This window comes from Orcinus orca, chromosome 18, assembly GCF_937001465.1.
Source record: "Orcinus orca chromosome 18, mOrcOrc1.1, whole genome shotgun sequence".
Classification (NCBI taxonomy): domain Eukaryota; kingdom Metazoa; phylum Chordata; class Mammalia; order Artiodactyla; family Delphinidae; genus Orcinus; species Orcinus orca.
The window spans coordinates 77,844,341-77,858,401 of NC_064576.1; the positions used below are offsets into that span (position 1 = coordinate 77,844,341).

Genomic DNA, 14,061 nt, shown 5'->3' on the forward strand with positions numbered 1-14,061 from the left:
CCCGGGCGGAACCCTGCCCCGCGCGGCGCCCCGCACTCCACGCCCCGCGCCCGCGCGCCTAGCACCCTCAGCGAGCAGGCGGGAGGTCCAGCCGCGGGACAGGTGCGGGCGCGGGGCGTGGAGTGCGGGGTGGAGCCAGGCGGAAGCGGGCTGTGGAAGGCGGGGTTCGGAATGTGGAAAGGGGCGCAGGACGCGGACTAGGGGGCGGGGGCGGCCGTGGAGCGGGGTGTGGGACGCGCGGTGAGGCGGTGGGATGTGGGATGGGGACGGAGGGGGGGCGCTGGGGGCGGCCGCAGGACGGGGCTGGGCCGGGCGAGGCGAGGCGGGGCGGAGGCGAGGGGCGTGGCGCGGGGCCCGGGCGCGGGGCGCAGCGCGGGGCGCCGGGATGGCTCCGGGGCGGGGAGCCCGGGTGGCGCGGGGCGCACGCGTCGAGCCGCGCGCACGGGACGGCGGTGTCCGGCAGAGCGGCCCGAGCCCTGCCCGCGGGAGGAGCGCACCGGGTTGGCGCGGCGGGTAAGCGCGGGCTGCTGGGAATTCCCTCGGGAATCTGGGGGGCGTTTGGGGGTAGCGGGAACGGACAGCGGGGCTCGGGCACTTCCTGGAGGCTTTCGGAGCCACTGCCACCCGTCTGCTCCTGGAGAGCTCGGCGGAGCGATGGCTTCCTGGGTGGGCGGCTGGAGGCGGCTTCAGGCCTCTTCCTGGGTTTTTCCCCTGAGGGGGAGCGGGACCTGCCCTAGAAGTTCAGGTCCAGGGTCTGAAGGACCCTGTGGACGCTGGGCCGCTGCCGGCCTCGCCACGCTCCCTGCGGGGTGCGCGCTGCTGTTCCCGAAGGTCTTGCCTCGCCTGCGTTCTTTTAAGAAACTCTCAAAGTTTTTAAGGAAAGACTTTGGCTCTAAGTGCCAAGATCTCATTTCTTGCCGGATGTGCGCGTGGTGGTGCGTTTAAGTAGAATTTGCAGAGAGTGGAAAGATCCCTTATCTGCGCCCTGCCGGAGCCCCTTTGGGGCTGTGCTGACAGCCGTCGCGGTGAGGTCTGGTGAACAGAATCCGTCCTAGTGTGCAGACCTCTCGGTTCAGAGTATTTGTGACAGGGACTTCAGCGACCAGGGGAGTCCTCCAGTTTTTGCTTTATCGAGATATCGCCCAGATGTACCATTTAAAAATGGTTGTATACAAACAGCCGGGATGCGAACAGCTTTGGTTTTTATCACCCAGGAATTCAGAATGATGATTTATGACATGTGCTTCACTTCACTGGCAGGCCATCAATGTGGTGTGAAATGTATTGCAAATCAGACATTAAAAGATTAAAGAGGAAAAAGGACTTTTTTTTCCCGAAGGTCAGTATATTCAAAGTAAGCATCAGCTAGTCGATCTGGCACGGGTTCCACTGCTTCAGCAGTTTGGTTCTTGTTGAGATAAGCATCTAATGAGGGCAGTGCACGTGACTGTCGTGTAAAGTAATTCACAGAAACTTTACAACTGTAACTAATTCGACAATGCTGTTCATGTCGACCAGCAAATGCTAACGGGCTTAAAGCTGTCTTATAATAATGGCGTGTAACAGAATTTCATTGTTTGCCAATGAGAAAAAGAATTTTGACATAATTTCCCTGAATGTTGCTTATATTTTGTGTTCATTTTCTTAACTAAGATAACTTTTACACTACACATTTGAGACTTCAAAATAATTATATGTATTTATCACAACCATGTTACACAGTCTCACACATGTAGAGAATTTAAACCATAATTCGCCTTTCACCTGTTACCATTGCTTGAACAAGTAACAGAATAAATAGGATACACATGCCTTTAGGATTTTACCTCAGTATCGCACATAAATACATCAGTAAACACATAGTTTTTGTAATGTATTAAAATATTATTGGGACACTCTAGACAGTGGGAAGGCCTTTGAGAAGCACTTCACCCTGTACAGAAGGCATGGTTCCCAGGGTCTGTGTGTGAAGAAAGACAGCCAAACTCAGTTGCCATCTCAATATATCATCTCCTTCTCCCCCGACTGTATCAGCCCCCGCCCCTCCCCAATCAGGGCCATTACCAGTACTTTGTAACACGTGTCATATTACATTTTGACCAGTTTTTTACAAGCCTGCCTCTCCCATACACTGAGGGGATGGATGGGATCTGAATTATTCTGGTAATCCTAGTCCCACACACGTAATAAGCGTTTGATAAACGTTTACTAACTTGAAGAGGGAAAATATCCAATACATGTGACCCTAAACAGCACACACGTGTCTCTAAAAACAGTATGTTTATATGGGGATATATGTATACACGTAGCTGATTCACTTTGTTATACAGCAGAAACTAAACACGACATTGTAAAGCAATTATACTCCAATAAAGATGTTAAAAAAAACCAGTATGTTTTTGCAATTTCAATGTAATTCTTAAAAGCAATAAAATAGCGAGAGATTTTCATCTTAATTTTCATTCTTACAGTGGTGGAAAATTCATCATGATAGATAGGTTAGTACTCTACAGCTTGCTTTTTAGTATCTGCATCTTCAAAGTTGTGACTTAATAATGGTTGATGTAAGGGTTTCTGCATTCTTACATTTTCTTTAATTTGAAGAGTTTGTGGTTTGCTTTAAGTTTCCTGTTAACAAACTAAATGATACTAAATGTAAAAATCACTTAAGTTTTTTCATTCAGATCACCTGATTAGCTCCATGAATGCTCAGCTATTCATGAAACTCCATTTCCCATTAGCTTTAAAATGAATCTTTTATTCTAGAACAGGGAAGAGATTTCTGGTTTATACCAATAGAAATAAACTTGAATAAGGAAATTCAAATTCTATTTATACTATAGAAATTATTATTTCTGCAAAAAGTAGAAAACATTTTGACAGATGTAATTTGTGTCTGTAATATAAATGGAATAATAAAATGCCATAAGGCTGTCGAAATGTAACATGACGTTACATGTGACCTTAAACAGCACACACGTGTCTCTAAAATCAGTATGTTTTTGCAAGAGTGAAGATAATACCGGAATTTGCTTTAAAATGATAATTGCAGTTTATATGATGAAGTAACTGGCTGTTACTAGCACATCAATAATATTTAACAATTGTAGATACTCTGGACTGGAAGAAAAAAGCAAAAGCTTAAAATGTGCTCTAACCCGTGTCTCTCCACATATGTCTTAAAGTGTGGCAGAAACAACTCAAAAGGCAAGTGTTGTAATCTGGACAGTCTGCCTGCTGCTTAATCCCGTGAAGTCATGTGGAAGGGGACCCAGAGTAGACAGTCAGGGGTTTTTGTGCCAACTTCAGCACTGTGCACTGTGCAACCTCAAGCAAATCCTAGAACCCTCTCTGGGCCTCCATTCCCAATCTGAAATGAGGAGGGTACTGGGGCCACTTCTAAGGTTCTTTCAGCTCTAAAATGCTATGACTCTATATTCCTTCCATGGATTATGAGTAAGAGTCCTGAAAGGTGTCATTGGGATTTGTACAGGGAAATTACCTTTTAACTGCATTTATGAAGTCAGGGTTTGGTGTAGTATTGAGACTTCCCGACCTCGTGTTTCAGACACGATGAGCTATTCAGAGCGCTTGTAGCTATTGTACCCCTGTAATTTTCTTGATTGTTTTTTACTCTTGGCCCAAACCAGCCTTCAGAGAGTGATGCATTAAGTTAAGGGCAATGACTTTTTTTTCATTATTCAGTTATTAAAACCTTAGGGCTGATGTTGAAGTACATTAAAATTAACACATCACTGAAATGTCTAAATAAAATGTTTGGATAAGTGAAAAACTCTAATGGTATTCCTAGGTCTTTCCCGGAGGTCATTGTAGGAACGTATAATGCTGTTTAATAATGGGCAGAAAAACTAGAGGAGCCTGCAGGGTGGTGGGGCAGGGAAGCTATTTGGAGGGTTTAAAGAGGGAGCCCTGCGTGGCATGAATCGTCTTGGAAGACAGTCATGTTTCTAATTCCACTCCAGACTACCTACATTTTCTGTCAACTGAACTGAAGCTGGGCCAGCTGGTAAATTTCTAGCTTAATATTAGAACTCTAATTGTGGAACTGTGATGTGATACTGATATCTAGAGGGAATATTTATTTTATTCAAGTATTTTGAGAGGAAATACTGTGGATTAAAAACTTAAGTGTACTTTTAATTTTGCCATTGTTGATATACAACATTAAAGGCATTTGTTCTTAAACTAACACAGTTGTTTAAATTGCTTCTAATTTAAAATTAGCTCTCACTAAGCTTGCAAGTGACAGAAGGTCAAAACCAAAGACTGATGAGTACTTCCCTCTGACTAAAGATCAAAGTGTTACCCATATTTACCTTAGCCAAATAAAGACTTAGGAGCATGTGAGTTTTTGAATATTCATAAATGATTAAAATCCCCACATGAAAGAGAAAAATATGAGGATAATAATAATACATGGATGGCAGGAACTATTAAAAGTGCTTTCCATACATTCTTATTTAATAACTAAGATAATTAAATTAAAATATTATTTTAAAACAATTTTATGTTTCTGGAGATTTATTCTCTGCCAATAAAATATATAATCCTAGAAGCTTTAGAATTATTAATAAAGAAGTTGAAAGTTAGTGTATTATAATTTCACTAAGTCAGTTGTTTCTGGATGAGAGTGATGTTTCCTTCCAGAGATTTACATTATTGAAAAGTTGAATTTCCACTTAAAATTAGGAAGGAAAACCCCTGGAACTATATAATAATGAGTACTTTTATACTAAGGTAAAGGATACTCTTAAATTGTATGTATGCCATTTATAAAACTACCAGTAAACACCGAAATCTTCATTATCTATTTAAAAGGTCCACAGGAATTTTTGACAGATGTTTCTGTGTACTGTGAATATAGCGTGCATGGTACGACATTGAAAAAAATAAACTCTCATTCTGTTTCAAGCATATCAAAGTTGGTTCTTTAATAAAAGAGAAACTTCTAGCAAGACTACTATTTTAAGTCTCAAGCAATATTTGGAACCAAACAAAGGAATCTAACTACAGATACCATAGGGTTTTAAAATCATAGGAAAATACCATGAACAATTTTATGCCAATAAATTTGAAATTTAAATGAAATGGAAAATTCTCCAAAAGATGTAAACGATCAAAAATCACTTAAGAAGGGCTTCCCTGGTGGTGCAGTGGTTGAGAGTCCGCCTGCCGATGCAGGGGACACGGGTTCGTGCCCCGGTCCGGGAAGATCCCACATGCCGCGGAGCGGCTGGGCCCGTGAGCCATGGCTGCTGAGCCTGCGCGTCCGGAGCCTGTGCTCCGCGATGGGAGAGGCCGCAACAGTGAGAGGCCCGCGTACCGCAAAATAAATAAATAAAGTCATGACCAGTAAGGTGTTTCACCATCTAAAAATCACCATAGATGCAGGGGGGAAAAAGTATTCCACTAAATCCATACTTGTTCATGATTTAGAAAACAAAAGACTGAAGGAAAATTTATTTGCCAGGTACAAGTTGAAACATCACGCTCTGTGATAAAACTTCAGAAGCATTCATTTTAAGGCAGAAACAAGGAAAGATGTCACCACGTCCACATTGTACCAGAAGTCCAGGCCAATGCAAGAAGGCAAGAAAAAAAAATAACGGGGATTCGAACGAGACATCTCTCCTTCATGGCAGACAATATGATCGTGTGTCTTTCACAGAAAATCCAAAGGAATCTCCTGACTTGTTGCAACTAGCAGGGGCTTTCTAACAGGTCGCTGGATACAAGATCAATATATAGAAATAAGGTTCCTAGGTAGCAATAATAACTACTCAGAAATTATAATGAAAACAACTATTTAGAACGAAGTATTAGAACAACCACAAAGCTACCTGGGAATAAATCTAACAAAAGGTGTATAAGACCTTTCGGGACAGCGTCCAACAGCATAAAGATGCCCTCCGTGGAACAGTTGTGCTTAGTGGTGGGGGCCCTACATTGTAAAGAGGTAGATTTGATTCATCTGTGAATCCTATGCAATTCCAATCAAAACGGTGTCCGGATTTTTGTGGAACTTGACAAGCTCTGCCTAAATTTCATATGGAAGAAATAAAAGGCCAAAAATTGTTGAGACAAATATGAAGAACAAAGCCGAGGACTTGTCCTGCCAGGTATCAAATGTGTCTGCAGCCATGGCCACTGGGTGTCCTGCTGGTCGCTGAGATCAGTCCTTCTCTTCCGGAGAACAAGTGTCCCGTGTTATTCAGTCTGACACTTCGGAGGTTCAGCTTTTTCCTCTTTCATGCTTGTCTCTGTGGTTGAACTTTTCCACGTTGCTGTGGCCCTGAATAGGGCTGGCTCTTACTCTTGGGAGTTTGGACAGAGCTACATGTTGGGGTCACCTCCCCAGAGTAGAAGAAGAGTGAGTCTTCTGTTACGTTGACACGTTTATTTTGAGTTCTGTTTCCTCTTTGCGCTCTGTTCCGACGTGACCCTGTGCGTGCTCTGCCCCGCCCCCGTGCTCCTCTGGCTCTGCGCGAACACCGCGTGCTGCTCTATTCCGTCCTCACGACGTGTCTCCTTCCTGGCCTTCTTCCCCTGTCTCCCCTCCTTCGGCACTCACTCCAAGATCACCGCCCTCTCCCCAAGGCCCTTCTTTCTGAGCAACCCTCGCAGGGTCCTGTGCCCTCGGGGTGGCCGAGTGAACGTCCGCCCTGTGGCCCCCGCCCCGCCCCCCGACCGCCCGCCGCACCTTTGCCACGGCCACCGGGACGATGCTCCGGCCTGGAAAGGTGCTCCTTCTCCCTCATGCTTCCCGAAGCCGCACCGCCTGATCCCACGGCCAACCCCCCTCTTCCCTGGGTACATGATTTCACACAGATGTCCTTGTTCTCTGAGACCCTCTTCGCTTGCATCACTGCCCGTTTTCCTGACTTCCGTCTCCACACACAGATTTCAGAAGCAGGTGTGTTTACTTCTACTGTGTCCAACGGAACCTGTGGCCCAGAGTTGGGCAGCAGGCTGCCACTGAGCAAATAACCATTGATGGACCGGGAGGGAGAACAACATGACCTCAAGCCCAAGGGAAACATATAATTTGGAAGGAAAACACAACCATCAGAAGAATGGGAAAGCGGCCACGTAAACTTTGAGACATAAGATCTTTGTTCTGCGATAGTGTCAGAATGAAATTTTTCCTTGAGATAAAAATAGAAAACAATCAAATGGCATCCCATGAAGATAATTAACGTCCCACCTCCGTGTGAGCTCAGTGGTGTGACAGCGCTGGGCCCTGGGGCCTGTGGGCGGCTCTAGCTTGGTCCTGAGATGGCCCTGCGCCTGGATGGTACGTTTCCGCTGCCGACTCCTCTCAGGACGGCCCACTCTGGCCTCAGCAGGGCGTGGAGTCCGTCTGTCGTCCGTTTCCGCTGCCGACTCCTCTCAGGATGGCCCACTCTGGCCTCAGCAGGGCGTGGAGTCCGTCTGTCGTCCGTTTCTGTCCTTACTTGGCCCAGCAGAGCTTGCTGTTCTGAGGGTCTCATCCTCTGCTGTTATTTTGTTCCTTAATTGACGTTAGGGATGCGTGGTACTGACAACACACCCCGAGGCCCCTGTGTGCCGTCTGGAGAGACAGGCTGAGGAGCCTCGGAGGCTCCCGTTTGGATCCGACCGGGCCCCGTGTTGCCGGTCTCCCAAAAGATACTCAACCCTTTGGTTAACTTTTTAATTCATTCATTCATGCATTTTCCACAGCAAGACCAAAGCTTCAAAGTGTGGTAGGAAGGCCGGGAGCAGGAGGAGACAGTCCGGCCCCTGCGCACCTGGGGCCCCACCGTGGGAGGAGAACGTAGCCCAGGGCAAGCCCTGCGTCCTCCGTGACGGCCACTGTTGGGCCAGTGGTGCAACACGTATTGTGCTCGTCCTTTGCGTGTTTATTAGGGACACGATTTAAGAGATCTAAGGTTACAGACCATAATGAGAGAACAATGAGAAAGGACTTGGCAGACTTTTTCCAAAACCAGAACTTCAGAAAATGAAAGTCATGGTCATTAATCTTTTATGATGATAAATGTGATAAGTTGTAATGGGAAATGCAAACAAATATGAAAAGAACAGAAAATTGCCCAGTTCTCAGAAACCCTGCAGCTAACATTGCAGTATCATCCCTGCCCTTCCTTTTCCTATCTGCACGTACAAATGTTTGCAAAATCTAATGAGTACCTTACATTTTGGGAGTTATGAATGAACCGTGGCTTTTCACTTATGCCTGGCCTTATTTTATAAAGATTTTAAGATAGCATATCAGTTGGGAATTCTTTTGTCTGCAGGCGACAGAAAATCTGACAAGCAAATAGGGTTCCTCCTCTCCTGTGAGTCTGGAGGTGGCAGCTGGGGTCAATTCAGCAGGTCCACAGTGTCACAGCAGGGGCCTGGGGACTTTTTTGATGGTTCCCTCACGCTTATGACACATGGTTGCAAGATGGCTGCCCAGCTCCAGGCATCACATCTGTACTCAATGTGGAAAGAAGGGAGAAGGGACAGCATGAGTAGCATCTGCCCTTTTATTAGATATCAAAAGCTTTCCTAGAGGTTCCCCAGCTGACTTCTTACACATCATTGGATAGAACTGCCTTTTATAGTCACTGCCAGCCACACAAGGAGATGGGAAAGCAAGAATTCCCTTCCTGGTCATGTTAGAGAAGAGTAGCACTGCGCGTGGCAGCTGGGTCACCAGACCATGATGTCGCCGTGGACAGACAGCTGCTCTTCTTCATTTAACTGTTCGTCTCTCAGGGGATGCTTCGTTCCCAAGTGTTCCTTCTTATCAGCAGTATTACAGTAAACATCCATGTGCACCACTTATCAAAGGCTCTGATTAGCTCCTTAGCGTGACGTCCTGGAAGTAGAATTGTGGGTCAGGATGTCATCACCTCCACAGCTCTTCACACGTGAGACGAAGCTCCTTCCCAGGAAAGCCTCCCAGCCTGTGCTGCCACTCAGTGCAGGGGATGGGTGCTGCCCCCGGGGACACAGTCTCACTCGCGCGGGGACACAGGCTCTCCGCCGGGGACACATGCTCACGGGTGCTGTCGTGGACTTAGTGAGCCTTGGAAGCTGCCAGATGCCCGCTGGGTTTGCAGGTGGTAACCGCCTTCTGTAGGCTGCACTTGGGGGTCGTGGTGCAGCTTTAAGGCACATTGTTTGAAAGTGTTTTGCGGCCCCTGGACCCAAGGGCTCTGGAGAGGCTGGGCCACCGCCCCTCCTCCCTCTGACTGACTGAACAGGCCCATCGATAGCTTGTGTCTCTCGGCAGAGGGCGTTTGGGGTGGGACGGTTCGTTCCTGTGTCTGGTTTCCTAATAAAAGGGCAGATGCCGTGGGTGCTATCCCCCTCCCACGCGCGCACACACACACACACACACACACACACACACACACACTGTGGGACATTTCGCCTCCCTGGCCCTGCAGGGAGATGCCAGCAACACTCTCCAGTCTCCGGGTCCCCTCCCTCTGGGCGCTGGGTGTGCGGACCTGCTGCCCTCGGTCTGGGACATCCCTCCGACGGCTCCCCAGCGAGGATGACCTGCACCTGCTCATCCCGAGGGAGGCAGGAGAAGGACCGAATGGCCCACAGTGTTCAGCTGGTGAGGCCCTGAGTGCCCTGTGCCCAACCCCTCTGCCTGCAGGTGTCAGACAAAGGTCCATGGCCTCAGAACTGGAACCAAAGGGGAAGGCCACGGGTGGTCAGGACCGTCCAGGAGGTTTTCTGTGGAGGCCTGAGGCCACGCCGCCGGGGGGCGGTGGTTGGGGAGGGCAGCAGACCCGCGGGCGCAGCCTGACGAGGACGAAGGGCCAGCACAGCCCCACGGTGGCCTAAGTGTGGATGTCAGCAGGCCGGGCCCCGCCCCCCGGCCAAGCTTTAAGGTGAAGAAACAGCGGGTGTGGAAGCTCGAATGAAGCGCTGGGGGCACAGCGGGCTCGTCCTGCCCGGATGGGCTGGCGGGCAGCAGGGGGAGGGCGGCAGGGGGAGGGGGGCAGCAGGGGGAGGGCGGCAGGGGGAGGGGGGCAGCAGGGGGAGGGCGGCAGGGGGAGGGGGGCGGCAGGGGGAGGGGGGCAGGGGGAGGGGGCAGGGGGAGGGGCAGCAGGGGGAGGGGCAGCAGGGGGAGGGCAGCAGGGGGAGGGGCAGCAGGGGGAGGGGGCAGCAGGGGGAGGGCGGCAGGGGGAGGGCGGCAGGGGGAGGGGGGGCCGGGGTGAGGCGGTGCTGTCCAGGCCCAGATGGGCAGCTGCAGTGTCTGCGTGAGAGTCAGGTTTAACCCAGAAAGTGCCTGACACCTGACTTCCTTCACGTTCAGTAAGTTAAGTCTCTAAATTGAAACATTTTACTCTCTGAGAACAAGCAAAATAGAACAGGTGGCAGTCACAGTCAGGGGCAGGTGGGCTGGTGGGGTCTGAGAAGAGTAAGTTGTCGTGAAAGATCTCAAACAACCAAAACAGAGTTGGAAATTTGGTCTAAAGAGAGCTAACATTTCTCTGTTTCTTTAGGTCACAGTAAAGTTTTGTATTTTGCCTCAGAACCAACTCATAAACATCAATATTTTTAAACATTTTAAAATTCAATGTGAGAAGAGTTGTCTTTGGTTCCACTGGAGGGCCGTGAGTGTGTATATATGTGTGTGTGCATGTGTGTGTGTGTGTGTCTGTGTGTGTCTGTCTGTGTGTGTGTCCGTGAGGCTGGCAGTGCCCTGCATCGGGGCACGGAGGCCCCCGGGTTCCCCCTGCCGCCTCCCGTGGGGCAGTTGGCCACGTGCGCCCGGGTCCCGTCTTGCAGGGGGAGGCGGCATGGCTGGACCTGCAGCGAGCTGACCGTTTGTGGAACATTTGCCTGGTGAGAAGGGAGGGGAGGGGAGGCAGTAGGTGGACACGGCAGGAGTTACAGCAGTGGCCTGGGAACCACGGCCATCTGGGAAAATCACTCTGATTTCACATGAACAAAAAGGTCCGCTTAGGAATCCACCCAGCTGTGTGCAGAGCACCATGCCCCCTGAGAGCCGCTGGACTAGACCAGGACGGGTGTCGGGAGGCTGGGGAGAGGTCCCTCCCCTCAGGCACCTTTCCCAGTGTCCTCGGCTCTGAAGTGAGAGCGTTAGCAGCCTGCGGTCGTCTCCCTCACGCTGGCCCCTGTGCCGTGTAACTGCCGCCCGCTCAGGGCCACACGTGCTGTGGACGGCCACCAAACCCTGCTCGGTGGACAGCCGGGAGATATGCATGCACGTGCCTGCTACACACACCTGTGCGCGCACGTACATGCACACACCTTCCCGTGGAGAGTTCCCGCTGGTCGGCAGGAGCACAGCTCCCCATGACAGCAAATTCCGACGGCCCTCGGGGCCCAGGGCTGCCCGGGGCTGCACCCTCAGCTCACCTGGCGAGCCTGCCTAGTAACGAGCCTGTTCCCTTGCAGGTTAGCCATCCGAAGCGATGGGCGACTGGAGCTTCCTGGGGAGACTCCTAGAGAACGCCCAGGAGCACTCCACTGTGGTCGGCAAGGTCTGGCTGACCGTGCTGTTCATCTTCAGGATCCTGGTGCTGGGGGCCGCGGCCGAGGAGGTGTGGGGGGACGAGCAGTCGGACTTCACGTGCAACACGCAGCAGCCGGGCTGCGAGAACGTGTGCTACGACCGCGCCTTCCCCATCTCGCACGTGCGCTTCTGGGTGCTGCAGATCATCTTCGTGTCCACGCCCACCCTCATCTACCTGGGCCACGTGCTGCACCTGGTGCGCATGGAGGAGAAGAGGAAGGAGCGGGAGGAAGAGCGGCTGAAGGCCGACGGCCCGCCCCTCGGGCAGGACAGGCCCCCGGTGCGCGACGACCGGGGCAAGGTCCGCCTGGCCGGCGCCCTGCTCCGCACCTACGTCTTCAACATCATCTTCAAGACGCTGTTCGAGGTGGGCTTCATCGCCGGGCAGTACTTCCTGTACGGCTTCCAGCTGAAGCCGCTGTACCGCTGTGACCGGTGGCCCTGCCCGAACACGGTGGACTGCTTCATCTCGCGGCCCACGGAGAAGACCATCTTCATCCTCTTCATGCTGGCCGTGGCCTGCGTGTCCCTCTTGCTCAACATGCTGGAGATCTACCACCTGGGCTGGAAGAAGCTGAAACAGGGCATGACCGACCCTTACCGCCCGGACACTCCCGGCTCCAGCGTGAGGGCCGCAAAGCCTGCGTGTGAGCGGCCCCTCCTGCTGCCCTCCCACTCCAACCCACCCGCCCTCACCATCGGGTTCCCGCCCTCCTACGCGCCCTCGGCCTCTTCCCTGGGGCAGGCGTCGGCCCCAGGCTACCCCGAGCCCCCTCCGCCGGCAGCCCTGCCCGGGACCCCCGGCAAGGGCCACCCGGTCGGCTCCCCCGGCGGCCACCAGCACCTGCTCGCGACGGCGCCGAACTGGGCCGGCCGGGAGGCCGAGCAGCAGACTTCTGCCGGGAAGGCCTCCCCGCCGTTGTCCGCGCCCGCAGCCCCGAAGCCCCCGGCCGGCCCCCAGCAGCCCCCTCCGGAGGGCGGGGCGGGGAGCTCGGGCGACAGCGACGGGGAGGGGGCGGTGACTGCCGTGGAGCTGCACGCGCCCCCCGAGCTCCCCGCAGACCCCGGCCGGTCCAGCAAGGCCAGTAAGTCCAGCGGCGGCCGGGCCAGGGCCAGTGACTTGGCCATCTAGCCGTGCCCAAGACCAGGGGGCTCACACCGGCGGTGGAGCCTGGAGGCGGGAGGAGGGGGCGAGCGAGGGTCGGGCTCGTGTGTCAGTGCTTGCTGTTCCTAACGCTGGGAGGCAGTGGGGAGCGCGTCCGAGGCAGGGAGGGGGCGCAGGGGCGGGGCCGCCAGAGATTCTCCCAGCAGCCCCCGCGCCCAGCAGCCCGGCCGCCTCCGCAGGTGCTGCGGTCTCCGCGGGGCGCTGTTCTGTGGTGGGAAAGCAGGGGTGTCTGTGGCAGGCAATTCGGTTTTCCTTTCCTACGCCCCCATCCCCGCCCCGGAGCCTCTGGACGGCCCAGCAAGTCTAGATGCTCTTAGCCTTATCTCTGTGTGAGACTTTAACTTAGATTTGAATTTCATTTGGGATATTTGCCAAACCGCACTAAAAAAAGATTTTGAGCAAGTCCATGTAGCGTCACTGAGTTTCTGAACCGGCATGTGAAGCCCAGGATATCAAGCCACACACTTCATGACAAGTGACAGGAAGCAGCCGCCCATCAGAGGCAGAGCCGCGGCAGGGGGAGAGCAGACCCTTGAGATAAGTCTGAACAGCCGAGGAAACCGAGTAAAAGTGTGGCCGGTATGCCTTAGGTATTTATTTTTTAAATGACATTTTGTGCTTTGATCTGAATCGTACAGGTAAGCCTATTTCCCCCACTTTCTATCTTTCAGGAAAAAAATGAAAGAAAATAAAAGTATTAAAATGGATACTGACCAAGAGAATGCAAATGTGTCCCATTACATAGTAGTAGAGATTTGAACTTTATTTTGAAAGAAATTCTTTGACTTTATGAGTCGGCTAATTAATATGAAAATGGACCATAAAAAACAAAAGCAGGGGAAATCTTTAAGTGCATTTCAAACGCTTGAAGTTGTGAAGTTTTTGAACGGGAGGTTAAAAGTTAACTACTGTTGCCAGAAAAATTATTTATACAGATGAATCCACGACCTACATTTTTTAACAGTACAAAATAAAACTCTTCCAGTTTCCTAACCATTCTTTGTGGGTAGCCTCTTTGCTTTCTAAGCATGAGTGACATTGTCGGGGTCTCCTGCCCGCGTGAGTGCATGTGCTGGTTGGGACGAGGGCCCCGTTTGGCGTCTACACGGATCCTGCGCTGACCGGGGAGGCTGGAAGATGACACAGGGGTCCCGTCGCTGTTTGTGTACAAGCCAGTGGACACTGGTGATGTTGAGCCTGGGCCTTGTCACACCTCACATCCTACCTCCTCTGCGGCTGGTCAGTTCTTGTCCCACAAAACTGCACCCTGCCCCACCTGATTCATCTTTTTGTGAATTACTGTAACTTCCTGATGATGTATTTGGGGCCAGACTCCACAGCAGAC

General features: G+C 51.5%; 1 protein-coding gene across 1 annotated transcript; it reads left to right on the forward strand.

Annotated features, from left to right (window-relative positions):
* The first annotated feature begins 345 nt into the window (after positions 1 to 345).
* GJA3 (gap junction protein alpha 3) lies at positions 346 to 13,423 on the forward strand. The gene is made up of 2 exons (XM_004281801.3): positions 346 to 513; positions 11,434 to 13,423. The coding sequence occupies exon 2, from the start codon at positions 11,451 to 11,453 to the stop codon at positions 12,681 to 12,683; it is 1,233 nt and encodes a 410-aa protein (XP_004281849.1). The 5' UTR covers positions 346 to 513; positions 11,434 to 11,450; the 3' UTR covers positions 12,684 to 13,423.
* The last annotated feature ends 638 nt before the right edge of the window (positions 13,424 to 14,061 follow it).

Bases quoted from the DNA above. Each gene is read 5' to 3' on its own strand.
- GJA3 (XM_004281801.3), top strand. From the start codon at position 11,451: ATGGGCGACTGGAGCTTCCTGGGGAGACTCCTAGAGAACGCCCAGGAG.